A 13,559-nucleotide genomic window follows, 5' to 3' on the forward strand; every position below is an offset into this window, starting at 1 on the left:
TCGCGTCCCACGAAAACGCTCATTGCCCGAAGTTTTTCTCGAAAAGCAAGGACGCGCTGGCTCATGTTTGGCCCCGCTGCCCCCTATATGCTTTTCCTCCTGTCTCGCTCCTGCCTCAGGTGTTGGAACGAATCAGGAAAAACGGATGCCCAGTGCTGCTCGTAGCTTCGCTCTGGACAAACCAGACGTGGTTCCCTGCCCTGATGCAGCTGACCAGCACTGCCCCATGGCCTGTACCATTGAGGAGAGACCTCCTCTCTCAGGCGGAGGGCTCGATTTGGCACCCTCGCCCGGAGCTGTGGTCCCTGCACGCATGGGCCATCAACGGGTACCCGCTAGCCTCCCAGAAGGAGTGTTAAACACGATCGCGCAGGCTAGAGCTCCGTCTACCAGGTGGCTCTACTCCTCGAAATGGTCTGTTTTCTCTGCATGGTGTCAAGCCCAGAGTTTTTCACCTGTGGAATGCGGGGTTTCGGAAGTGCTTTCCTTCCTTCAAGAGCTACTGGATAAGGGCAGGACCCCATCCACGCTCAAAGTATATGTGGCGGCCATAGCAACGTTTGCAAAACCGGTGTCTGGCCAGTCGCTGGGGAAGAACGACTTAGTCGTGCGTTTCCTTAGGGGAGCTCGGAGGCTAAACCCTCCCAGGCCCCCTTCAGTCCCGACGTGGGACCTTTCCACGGTCCTGGAGGCCATGAAAGGCGCCCCGTTCGAGCCAATCCAGCTGGTGGACATGAAACACCTGTCGTTCAAAACAGTGTTTCTCATGGCTCTCGCTTCAGTGAAGCGCATAGGGGACTTGCAGGCGCTTTCAGTAAGCACGTCATGTATGGAGTTTGGGCCTAATGACTCGAAGGTCATTCTCAAACCTAAGCACGGGTATGTGCCGAAATCCCTCAATACACCGTTTAGGGCCCAGGTAATTTCCCTGTCCGCCCTTCCGGTTCTCAATGAGGAGGAGGACGCGAGTCTCCTTTGCCCCGTCAGGGTATTAAGAGCTTATGTGTCGCGCTCGTCTGTTTTCAGACAGACTGAGCAGCTTTTCGTTTTGTTTGGCGGGCGCTCCAAGGGACTTGCCGCCTCAAAACAGAGCCTATCCAGATGGATAGTGGATGCCATTGCACTCGCTTACACTGCAAAGGGCCTGCAGTGCCCCTTGGGTGTCAGAGCGCACTCCACGAGAGGCGTGACCTCTTCGTGGGCATGGTCTAGCGGGGTTTCCCTGCAAGATATCTGTACGGCCGCGGGCTGGGCCTCGCCGTCTACATTTATGAAATACTATAACCTGAAGGTACCCGCCTTACAAGCTAAGCTTTTGGCGGTCAAAAAATTCAGTGCTATCTGCCCCGCTGTGCGGCCCAGATGCTGAGTTTACTGCAGCCCCATGAGTGTTGACACACGTATGGCCACCCAGATCAGGCTGAAAGCTTTCACCCTGGCTGCGCGTTTTATTGTCATATGATAGCCCCGCTGGGTGCTATTTTATAAGGAATGACGCTTCCAGCCTCTCTTCCTCCACTCTATGTGAGTTTATGGTGATTATGCACTATATGAGCCCTGGGCTTCGGCCCCTGGGACTTTGGTGTTGGATCCCTGTACGCACGGCGTGTTGCATTGTGTTCCCCTAGCGTAAGCTATTACGCAGTACGAGAGATACTCTCGTAAGAGAACGTACTCGGTTACTAACGTAACCTCGGTTCTCTCTAGAGAGGGAACGAGTACTGCGTATCTTGCCGTGCTTGGAATACGCTCTGGTTCGCTTCGGCGATGAAAACCAGCTTGTACCAGCCTAACGAGCATATTTATAGAGTGAGACCACGCCCTTTCTGGCGGGACGTGACGATATGGGCGCGAGTTGCCCCCATTGGTCATTACGTCACGCAGAGTCTCTCTCGATAGGCTGCTGCATTTGCCGCAAGAGCAGCCAATAGGCGCGCGAGCTGTCTCGCCTGTGTCTGCTTGCTGCTGCAAAGCGTTTTACATTAATAAAAAATTAAGGATAATTTTTGGCTTCAATATCTCGTGGAAAAGAGGTTTTCCCCTAGCGTAAGCTATTACGCAGTACTCGTTCCCTCTCTAGAGAGAACCGAGGTTACGTTAGTAACCGAGTACGTTTTACTTCAGAATCTGTTACACTGTTGAGTGTAATGTGTATTAATAAACATTGTTTAGCTTTACTGCCTTTTTTTTCTTCTTTTTGCAGTCCTCTATACAATGTTTACTAAGAAGTGATCAAGGTTTAATACTTGGGCATTTCACCCATGCAATTGTTAAATTACTTTTAAGCGGACAGTTCCTATGAAATTATCATGTAACGACACTAATGGTACACAACAATTACCTTAACAATTACACTTTATTAAGTGGACAGTTCCTGCAGAGTTACCATGTAAGTACACTGTTATTACAGTGTTACACAGATGTTTAGGTTTTGCATATTACACAGTAAGTTGTGACCATTTTACACTTTATATTAAGTGGACAGTTCCTGGGGAGTGACCATGTAAGTACACTGGTATCACAAGGTTAAACTTTAGTTGTAATTCAACATTAGTCATGCCAGTCATAAATACATGGTATACACACAGGAATCATCATGGTTTCCATAACTTTTCAGTGTATTCCAAACTGGTAACTGCAGTATTTAATGCTGCGTTCCAGGCAGGTTTTTGAGCACGTAAATCCCGACTTCAAACTAGAGGCCTGCATTTCAGCCCGAGCCCGACGGGCCCCGACTTATTTATGCTCCTAGGGCCGGGCTTCGGGCCAATTTTCACGTCATTGTTCACACGCGGGCCGGGCCTCGGGCCTGTTTTAGGCTTATCTTTTTTATAGCCTATTTTAGACATTAGTTAAAATAAAACATGAGAAGATGACGATTGAAAAGCAAACATAGAAAGACGTTTTATAACCTATCACACTGACATAAGACTGACACATGACAGTCTCATGCTCATGCTCACGCTCACGCACACACACACACACACACAGGTTTCCCGGCGGCGCGATCTGAGATTCGCGCGACCGGCTCGTTCTAGTGTCCCGCTATGGTAGCGAGCGTGACTTCAGCGCAGCTGGAAAAAGTACGACTGGATTAAAACCTTCCACTGTGGATGCTGTGCTTTTTCTTCACGATGCTCTGAGACTGTTCTTAGCCATGTTAGGAGGAGGTTGTTTTTTGTTTGATTGGACTTTATTTTCATGAGTCTGTTGGAAACTATTGGAAATGGCCATGTTCTGTAGTGAAGACTTGATTTTTGAGGTAAGATAACCTGCATGTTTGTTTTTAATGTAATTTATTTGATTTGTTTAGATTGCATTCTCTGTATTGTAGCCTATATTATAAATTCATTTAGTTTGCGAGCGCTGTTGCGACTGAGCAGCAGAGCAGTTTGCCTCAGCTTTTCAAAAATGACAATAAACGTTTAAACTAACGTTAACTGTCTGTGTGATATGCTTAAGTTGTTTTATATCTATGGATTTTATTGTAGCCAAGTAAAGTGTTGATTTGAGAGGCTATAAATCAATCAATGGATCAAACATGTTTAACTCGCTGTCGGCTGCTTGGTCGTCATAAATTTTGTTTTTTGTTTTTTCTTAATTAACTTTATAAAGAAATGAAAATAAACCTACCGGTAAATACTTTGCCATTGAAAACAAAATATATCTGGTTTACTGACTGCAACATAGGTCAGGCTGTTTATATATATATATATATATTTTTTTTTTTACGGGCTCGGGTCGGACTCGGGCTGATCATTCTGATGAGCTGTCGGACACGGGCCGGGCTAGGGCCTGAGCGTCTCGGGGCAGGGCCGGGCTAGGGCCTAGATTTGAGGCCCGTGCAGGGCTCTACTTCAAACCACGACTCACGACTTTGTAGCATTCCAGGCCAGTCACGCCAAACTACCTGAGCGCAATATACATACTTATTTTTTCAGACACATAACATTGTAATACATAATCGTGTGTGTATATACATACTTATTGTTTCAGACACATGACATTGTAATACATAATCTTGTGTGTATTATTATCATTATTATTATATTATTATTAATTTGACTGCAACGTTATATTGTCCTAAAGTGTATTCTCACTGTGTACCGCCTGCAGAAACACTGCATCCGTAGGGGCTGCCATTGTTGTTTTGTATGGTTTTGCGGGCTATGTGACGTCAGAACTCGTAACTGGGAGTACATCGATCTAGTACGAGTTCACGGGTGGGAAGTCACGGGTTTGACTGCCGTTCCAGTGCACTTTCACGGGTATAAGGTTGGAAAAACACGGGTTACAGGTTGCCTGGAACGCGGCATTCGACTGTGGAAGTGAAACAACATGTGTAAATACATATTGTTGTTACAAATTGTAGTTAGCCTACATAATTCCTGTTACACATGTACTTACTGAAGTGAAAAAAGAGTTGTTACCAATGTCCAGTTACACATTTGTACTTACACATATCATTACATGTTACAAATGTGTAGTTACACAAATATTACAGCTGTAGATGTACCAATGTGTACTTACACTGTAGTTCAATACTATATGTACACATGTAGTCACCATGTGTTCACAGGTATTAGGGCCACGTAATATAAAGTGGGACCAAAAAAACTAAAAAAAATGTCAAAAGCACAAACAAATTATAAAAAAATATAAAAAGCACATAAAAGTTAACTTATAAAATATAAAAGTAAAAAATACTGTCAATAAATGTACTAAAATAGTATATAAATAATATTAAAATAACAGTGGTGCTCAGTCAAATGTGAAGAGAAAAGAAAATAATGCAAAAAAAATATATAGCCATAGAAATTGTAATTTATATTTTAACCTTTCCATCTATTGTCATGGTCTGGACCTTTTTTTCTTCATTATAATCGAGTCTGCTGGTTTTATAATTAGTCTGCACCTTTACTTTTCTTCATTGTGTTGTACTTTTATTTGTATTTGCCTAATTCGTTAGCTATGAGCTAATAAGTTCTAAAGTATTACTAACCATGAAAAAGTATGTGTCACATATAAAGTTGCTTGGTTTCGGCTCATTCTTCTTGATGTTGTAACAGTGTTGTGTACTCAGGAACAGGCTGAAGACTCAGAAGATGAAATCCTAACAACACTTTATTAATAAAACTCAAGAATCAGCTAACAGGCAGGCAAACTCACATTAACACGACAGTAGATATTACGGTGACCGGACAAGGAGTGCAGGAGTAGGAACAACTTAAGAAGTGAACACAAGAGGATAATTATTACACAGCTGACGCACATGAACTAATAATGACGGTAACCAAGGAGACGGACGAGTAGCAGGGAAATGAACATAGAAACATTTGACTGCTGAAAACACACTGAAAGTCCATGAACAAAACTAAACGGAACGTGACAGATGTCAAGTTATGTTTAATGTTGTTAAGATACCATAGCATTTTTTTTTTCCAATACTCCACTTTATATTTCACTGCTGAGGGCATATCTCTTGCCGTATCATCTCAGTGACTCTGTATTTAAAAAATGCAAATGTCCTGAAGGATGGGATCTGACTGTAGGACAGCATTTAGGAGAGATGGAGTCAAACAACAAGTAAGACAGACAGAGAGTAGATATGGATTCACTTTTGTAAGAGAGTGAAAGAGAAGATCTATTCTCATTGGCTTGCAATGTGATTAGGTGCTCATCTTGACCCTGTGCAAGAACTGTAGCAGGAAGTGTTGCTCTGACTGAGAAGAGGAAGTACCATCTCTGGTCCTTTTCAAATGCTAATAATTGCTTCGCATAAGATAAGATATTACACACCATTTTGTATAATTTGCTGTTTCTCTCACAAATATGCTATACACAAGCTACATGAATAATTCAAGTTTGTTAATGAGTCTTAATCTGCTAAATGAGACTGACCCCAAAGAATTAAAGTGGGTTGGGGGCACAATTTAATGGACAAAATACTCAATAGCCAACGCATTCTCATAATAATGGAACTAATTAGGTCTTAGCAAAGCAAACCAATGTGTTTGTTTGCTGTACACTTCATGTTGTTGCTGCTGTGTAGAAGCCTAATCCTCTTGTGCGATCTGTCGCAGATCTGTATTTATGTTTCTTTATAAATCCAAAGCTTTTGTGAGGAGTGGGATCAGCCGGGCTTTGAGAATAAAGACTGACTGACTATTGAAAAACAAACATATATCATATCATGCGTGTACCCAAATGACTTCATTTGGCTTTTAATTTCAAAGCTAATCAGACAAGAGTGTATTCGTGATTGAATTTCACAAATTTCATCCATGGCTCTGCACCAACATTGTCCTGACACATTAGGGTTTCAGATATAGGGTGACTTACTCGTTTACTGCTCCATTAGTGATAAGATAAGGAGATAGACAGGTGGAATGAGGAGAAAATGAAATTCATCAAAGAAAACAAGATCATTTAGAGTGTTGGTGAGGGATTTGAATAAACTGCAGTCAAAGTGTTACAGCCAAAATGCCTAAATCAGTTGGCATTGCACTGCAGTGGGCTGAAACGAGCAGAGGAGGATTTACAATAATATTACATTATCAAAGGAAAAAGTTTATAATGTACTGGGGCAGAGACCTCTGATAAGCAATTTTTGCTCTTGTAATTATTTTACTGTTCAATATTTCCAAAGAAAGGGCAACACTTACACCAGTGATTGCTGATGGTGGAAACCCCCGATAACTGAGACAGATTTTCAAAACAATCAAGCTGAGACCATGCAACATTTATCTGTCTCCAGCCTCCCTCTCAGGGGCTTTATCTTTTAATTACTTCTAGTCTCAAAAAAGGAAAAACAAATTCGATTTGGGTAACTAGAAAAACCATGGGCAAGATTTAATCGTTCAAGAAAAACAGATCAAAACAGAAGGTCTGTTGTTGATATAATTCACAAAAGCGGAGGTTATATGAGTCAGCATTTCTGCTGACATTTCAAAGGGAAGAGGAATCCCTCCGTAAATCTCTCTCCTTCGGACACACACAACACACACACACACACACACACACACACACACACACACACACACACACACACACACACACACACACACACACACACACACACACACACACACACAGCCATTTAAATCACCATCTGTGTGACAAATGGGTGACTAGTTTGATCCAGAAAAAATTAAATGGCTGTGTTTTTAGCACTTCTCTGTTTTGGCACCGAGAGATAAACAATACGTGGAGCAGAATGGATTTGCTTGAATCTGATTTGAAATCACCTACAAAGCTGATATTCTTGTAAATACTGTAACAACAAATTATTTTCTATTTCGCTGCACACCAAATAATGGAATATAATTTTTACAGTAATTGTGTCAACATTACAGACAAAATTCCAGTTTTGGGAAGTAAAAGTAATGATGCTGATGCTAATAACTTACATTTTCAGTAACATGAATGTGCTTTGAACTGTTTTGAAGAAACATCAGAAACATCAGAAACATGCAACAAGTTTGCCCTAAACGGTTCATTCTAGTGAATTGGTTTGATCAGGAGGTTTATGTCAATCGACAGGTAAAAATGTATCCCCCATTTTTTACAAAAAATTATAGTTTCAAAGTAGCTTCCACAACACTGAAAAAATGTTTACAGTTTTTTTCGATTGCTAAACGACAGTGAGCACAACTGGAGCTACATGTGCAAAACTCTAACTACAGTCTGCACAGCAGCAGTTCATGTGGACCAAACTCTAGTTCGGTTTTCAGTGCTTGAACACAGTTTTCAAAACTCTACACACTTATCCCATGACTTTAACCACAACCTGCACAACACTGTGGATTTACAGCACTTTGTTCAAATGCTAACACACTGCTGTGCAAAACCACACATTCAAAACAGAATAGATTTCAGCCTTGTGCCTTTCAAACACTGCTGATTGCAATTTCAGCTGAAAGGCTCAATTATTATTACAGTATGTACTTTTAGTTTCTACCTTTTTTTCTCATTACTGTAATTCCATAAATTACTACAGACTATTGAAGCAAACTGCTAATTTTCATGTACCTTAAAGAATTGTTATGTTCTAAAAATTTAAATAAATCATGTGAAAGAATGTCACTCTTTTCTTTGAAGAAAATATTACTTTGTATGAAGTCACTTAATTGTTCAAACTGTAAAGATGAAAAGTTAGTATTTTCTGTTTTGGTGTTTGATGCTAGTGTTTTTACTCTCAGTGTGTTCTGAGTGACAGTGTGTGTTATCTCAGTGAGGGTTGTGCATAGTGTTTGTCTGCATGAGCCTGTTTTGAGCCGTGTGTTAAGAGTTGTGTTGCTTGGAATGAGTTTTGCAGGTGACGTGAACTGTTTAGCTCAGGGGACTGCTGCTGTGCAGACTGTAGTTAGAGTTTTGAACATGTAGCTCCAGTTGTGCTCACTGTCGTTAGCAATCGAAAAAAAAACTGTAATTGTACCATAGGGCCCACTAACACAGCCAAAGTTAAAGGATTAGTTCACCTCAAAATGAAAATTTCCTGATAATTTACTTACCCCAATGCCATCCAAGATGTTCATGTCTTTCTTTCTCCAGTGGAAAATAAATTAAGTTTTTTGAGGAAAACATTTCAGGATTTTTCTCCACACAATGGACTTCAACGGAAACCAAATTGTTGAAGTCCAAATCAATGCAGTTTCAAAGGGCCCTGCATGATCCCAGCTGAGGAATAGGGTCTTATCTAGCGAAACAATCTGTCATTTTCTAAAGAAAAAAAAATTATATACTTTTTACGTAACCACAATTGTTCATCTTGTGCTGGTCTGCGATGCACCAGGCATTACGTAATCACGTTGGAAAGGTCACGCTGGACGTAGGCGTAAGTACCGCCCCATTGTTTACAAGCGTGAGAAGGAGGATCGTTCAAATTGTATTGTATGTTGAATGACATATGTATGCCTTTGTGTCAGTTTATTGTTTAAAATGGTTCTTTCGTGTGCGTATCCTGGATGTTAAAAAGAATGGGGCGGTACTTCCGCCTATACGTCCAGCGTGACCTTTCCAATGTGATTATGTAATGCCTGGCGCGTCGCAGACCAGCACAAGACGAACAATTGTGGTAAAAAGTATACATTGGTTTTTTTTTTTTTAGAAAATGACAGATTGTTTCGCTAGATAAGACCCTATTCCTCAGCTGGGATAATGCAGAGCCCTTTGAAGCACTTCAAAGCCCTTTGAAACTCCATTGATTTGGACTTCAACAATTTGGTTACCGTTGAAGTCCATTGTGTGGAGAAAAATCCTGAAATGTTTTCCTCAAAAAACTTATTCTTTTCCACTGAAGAAAGAAAGACATGAACATATTGGATGGCATTGGGGTGAGTAAATTATCAGGAAATTTTCATTTTGAGGTGAACTAATCCTTTAAACTCTTTATTTTAATAAAATAAAATAAGATAGGTCAACAGGTTAATATACAATTGGAAGAAATTATCTTTTCATTGGTATTTCTCATTTAATTACTAACAATTTTAACCATTAGGTGATTACTAAATGCTTTTGAACATGTTTGAACAAACTAAATATAGAATATGAATTAACACAAGTTTGTACTAGAACACTGCCTCTTGAATGACCATGGAGGTCATTACAGTTTTTTCAAATTGCTTACACACTAAAAGTGGAACTTGAGGTGGCCCACTCAGAGAAACCATTCACTCATGTATCTAATCTTCAAACCAAGTCTGCAAAACTGCAAGCACATTATACGCTTTACACTCAGTTTGAAATTGAAAAACTAACTCCACTATATATATATATATATATATATATATATATATATATATATTGAATGTACATACAAGCTATAATATAGATTGTTTCAAAGCAGCTTCACAATAGTAACTAATTCAGTTCAGTTCAATAACTGTAACATTCATCAATTGTGCATACATACAGTATTTGTGCACATACATGTATGTGTGACAAACTCCTGTACACTCCACTTCACACTGAACAAGCAAAAGACACAAGAGAGTAGTGTTTTACATTTTTCACATCTGTGTGTATAGTTTAGTGTGTATGTGGCTAATCATTTGATGTTTGTGTGTAGAGAATTGCAAAAACGCAATTTTTGGAAGAGTTAAAATAGTTTTGAATGATGTGTTTGCTTTTGCAAGATACACCGTTCAAAAGTTTGGGGTCGGTACGATTTTAAATACTTTTAAAAGAATTCTCTTCTGCTAACCATGGCTGCGCTTATTTGATTAAAAATACAACGTATTTTTGTGTAAATTGTTGTAAATGTAAATTGATTTTGCACAGTGTTTTGAGTGCGGCTGCTGTATTTTTACAATTAAAAATACAACAAAAATCAGTTATAGTATTAAATATTATTCCAGTGTAAATCAGCTGTTTTCTGTGTGAATATATAGTAAAGTGTAATTTATTCCTGTGATCAAAGCTGAATTTTCAGCATCACCAGTGTCAGTGTCTTCAGTGTCAAATGATCCTTCACAAATCAGTATAATATGAGGATTTGATGCTCAAGAAACATTTATTATTATTATCAATGTTGAAACAGTTGTTGGTCTGTCGTACAGTTTTTTTTTTTTTTTTTTTTTAGGATTCTTTGATGAATAGGAAGTTCAAAAGAACAGCATTTGTTTGAAATAGAATCTTTTGTAACATTATAAATGTCTTTACTGTCCTTGATAAATAAAAGTATTGATTTCTTTCCTCAAGTGCATTATACTTGTGTTTCATGAATAAGTCCCATAATGTTGAAGCCAAAATAAATAAATCTAAACGCCTTGAAATGGACATGAAGTTGATACAGAGGGTGGAAGCACATTTTGCTGTCACTGCCTCACACTATATGAGAGATCAATAGCCTTGTGCCTCTAGTCAAGAGCCTCAAAGATACAACAGAGATGAGTGAATCAACCCCTGCTTGACTCGGATCAGACCTGAAGGGGTTGATAGATTGAAATGGGATCGGTAAAAGAAAAGAGTGAGAGTTCAAAATTATTTCTGTCAGGAAACAAATTCTGTTTCTACCAAATGTGACTATTACATGCTGAAGCCACCAGCAGTGCTCTTAAAACCTGTTTTCATATATAATTGCACAAAGGTGAAAGTGCTCCTTATTATGAATGTTTTACCTATTATTTCTCTTTTATTTTATTCTCCACAGGTGCCGTGGTCATTGCTTTTGTGGTGTGCTGGTTGCCATACCATGCTCGAAGACTAATGTACTGCTATGTAACTGAATGGACACCGTGAGTTTCAGTTTCAAAAAATCACAACACATTACAATAAAAATCAAATGAAACTTCAAATGTAAAACATTTTCTCAACTCTTGGATTTGCACTCTCTTATTGGACAATGCACACACGCTGAGAGTATAGATGCACAAAAAGTGTAACTGCAATTCACGACTGATGTCCCTCTGTTTTTAGAGACCGAGTTGCTGAAGTCCATGAGCTTCTTATTAATAACATACAAAGTAGCTTATAAATAACATACAAAGGCACAAAAGATGAAAAGTTATAGCCTGTAGCCAGCTCACCGCACATTATAGCTCCACAAATCAATGCTTTGTTCTGGGCAGCGCCCACCAACAGCAGTGCACATAAATCATGATGCATCTGGTGGTGGTAGAGATTTCTGTGAGTGTTCTTCTATGATTCAAGGGGTGAATCGATAAATCTGTGAAACATGCTCTTGCACTCATCTTATAATTCATACAGAGCACCACATACACGGAGCAAACTAATCTGAATGTGAGCGTGTACATGTGATTTTTTTTCAGTGGCTGACTGCACACAGATTTATGTTGTGGTTGTCACGCATAGCTTGCGTGAACTTCCTAAACCATATGCTGATGAGTGATGGGGCATTTTTATGATTCGATGCACAGTTCACCTCAGTGGAATTCCAATATCCAGAAAAGCATGACATTTGAACCCTTGCTCAAAAATGCATTGGTTTTGACAGTAATGACAACTAGATTTAGAAATATGAATGGTACTTGCCCATAAAAACTACAGTGTGTTTCTATGCAGTTGCTTTGGTGTTCTAAGTGGTTGTTGTTTCTAATGATGTGAACTGTACAAAATATAAGCCAGCTCAGAGAGCATTGGTGCACTGAATGTTGATACCAACAATGGATGGAAACAATCTGAGAGGGAGAGGAGGAAGGGTATGTGTAAGAGGTGGTGGACGAGAAGAAAGAGGATGAGGATGAGGAAGAGTAAGGTGTGGAGTGTTGTCAAGGCAGTATCTGGCACACCAGATTTTCCATTTGTTATGTAGTGTCTAATGAATGATCTGTAGTGTTTATATATTGGCTGTGTGAATGATCTGAAAGCATTGGTGAAACCATAGGTGTGAATGTGTGTGAGTCCCAAGTCATGTAATGGGTTGGGGAAAGACCTGGCAACCTACCCCAGAAGAAAACATTGCCAAGAAAATTCATGGAAAGTCTCTCGTGTATGATGAGAGATGGCCATAGAATCACCAAGAGTCGGATACGACTGAAATGGTTAATGAGAGAGAGAGAGAGAAAATGGTTTTTAGATTTTGCCAGAAGAGTCAGGGGTTTTGTGAATGTAGTTTGAAGGTTTGGTTATTTTGTTTAATGTTGTGAGAAAATGGGTGAAGGTGTTAGGAACTGTGTTTTAGCAATTGTCAAAAAAGGTAAAAAAACACCAGCTCATTCTCACTTATAAGGTTATTCTATTTGTTGCCATTTAAAATTTATAAATTTTGAAATTTATATTCCATGGTTTTTACAGTCAAAGGCTATTCAATCCTGTGACATTCTCTATGAAAATTCATTGATTTGTAATGTGCGTGATGAACCGCGTCATGTTAATCATTTCAAGATGGGTCTACGTATACGTATCTATGGTTGAGATGGTCTTCTGAGTGGTCGTTGTCTGTTGATGTTTTTAAGCGTGTTGTTATGTGGTTGCTTTGATGTTCTAAGACGTTTTGCGTGTTGCTAGAGTGTTCAGGGTAGTTTTTAGCGTGTTGCTATGTGGAGTTGTGTCTTTCTATTAGTTTGTTATTGTGGTCTTGGTAGTTTTACTGTGTTGCAATGCTGTTCTGAGGGGTAATTGTGTGTTTTTATGCAGTTGCCAGGGTATTCAGGGTGGTTTTTAGTGTGTTGCTATGTGGTTGATATTGTGTTCTGAGTGGTTTGGTGTGCTGATTATAGGTATGAGATGCATCTGTACTTTTTACCTGCAAGGGTTACTTTTTTTCTTACAGGAGTCCTTTAATGTGTGCCAGTGAGCTGAGGCAGTACTTGATGTTGTAGTACGTTTGATGTTTTAGTAAAGCAGAAAGAATCAGAAGATGAGGAGTGAACATATGAAAGGAAAATGGGTAACACTTTACAATACGGGTGCACTAATAAGCATTAATTAATGCTTAACTAATGCACAGATAATACTGAATTAATGTGTAACTAATGATTATCTAAGCTATTCATTAATGATTACCACATTAGGAACTAATTAAGAGTCTGTAAGGTTAATCTATTAGTTCATACATGAATTGTTATTAATTAAATATGTAATTGTGGATTAATTCC

The 13,559-nt window shown here is 39.4% G+C and overlaps 1 protein-coding gene across 1 annotated transcript in view; it reads left to right on the forward strand.

Moving 5' to 3' along the window:
* ntsr1 (neurotensin receptor 1 (high affinity)) overlaps positions 1-11,241 on the forward strand; it is a 35,631-nt gene extending 24,390 nt beyond the window's left edge. Inside the window, exon 3 of the mRNA XM_056242737.1 lies at positions 11,153-11,241. Within this exon, the coding sequence (XP_056098712.1) occupies positions 11,153-11,241 (89 nt within the window). The remainder of the gene's footprint in view (positions 1-11,152) is intronic.
* The last annotated feature ends 2,318 nt before the right edge of the window (positions 11,242-13,559 follow it).

Source organism: Rhinichthys klamathensis, unplaced genomic scaffold (assembly GCF_029890125.1).
Source record: "Rhinichthys klamathensis goyatoka isolate OS25496 unplaced genomic scaffold, OSU_Roscu_1.1 h1tg000748l_1, whole genome shotgun sequence".
Lineage (NCBI taxonomy): Eukaryota > Metazoa > Chordata > Actinopteri > Cypriniformes > Leuciscidae > Rhinichthys > Rhinichthys klamathensis.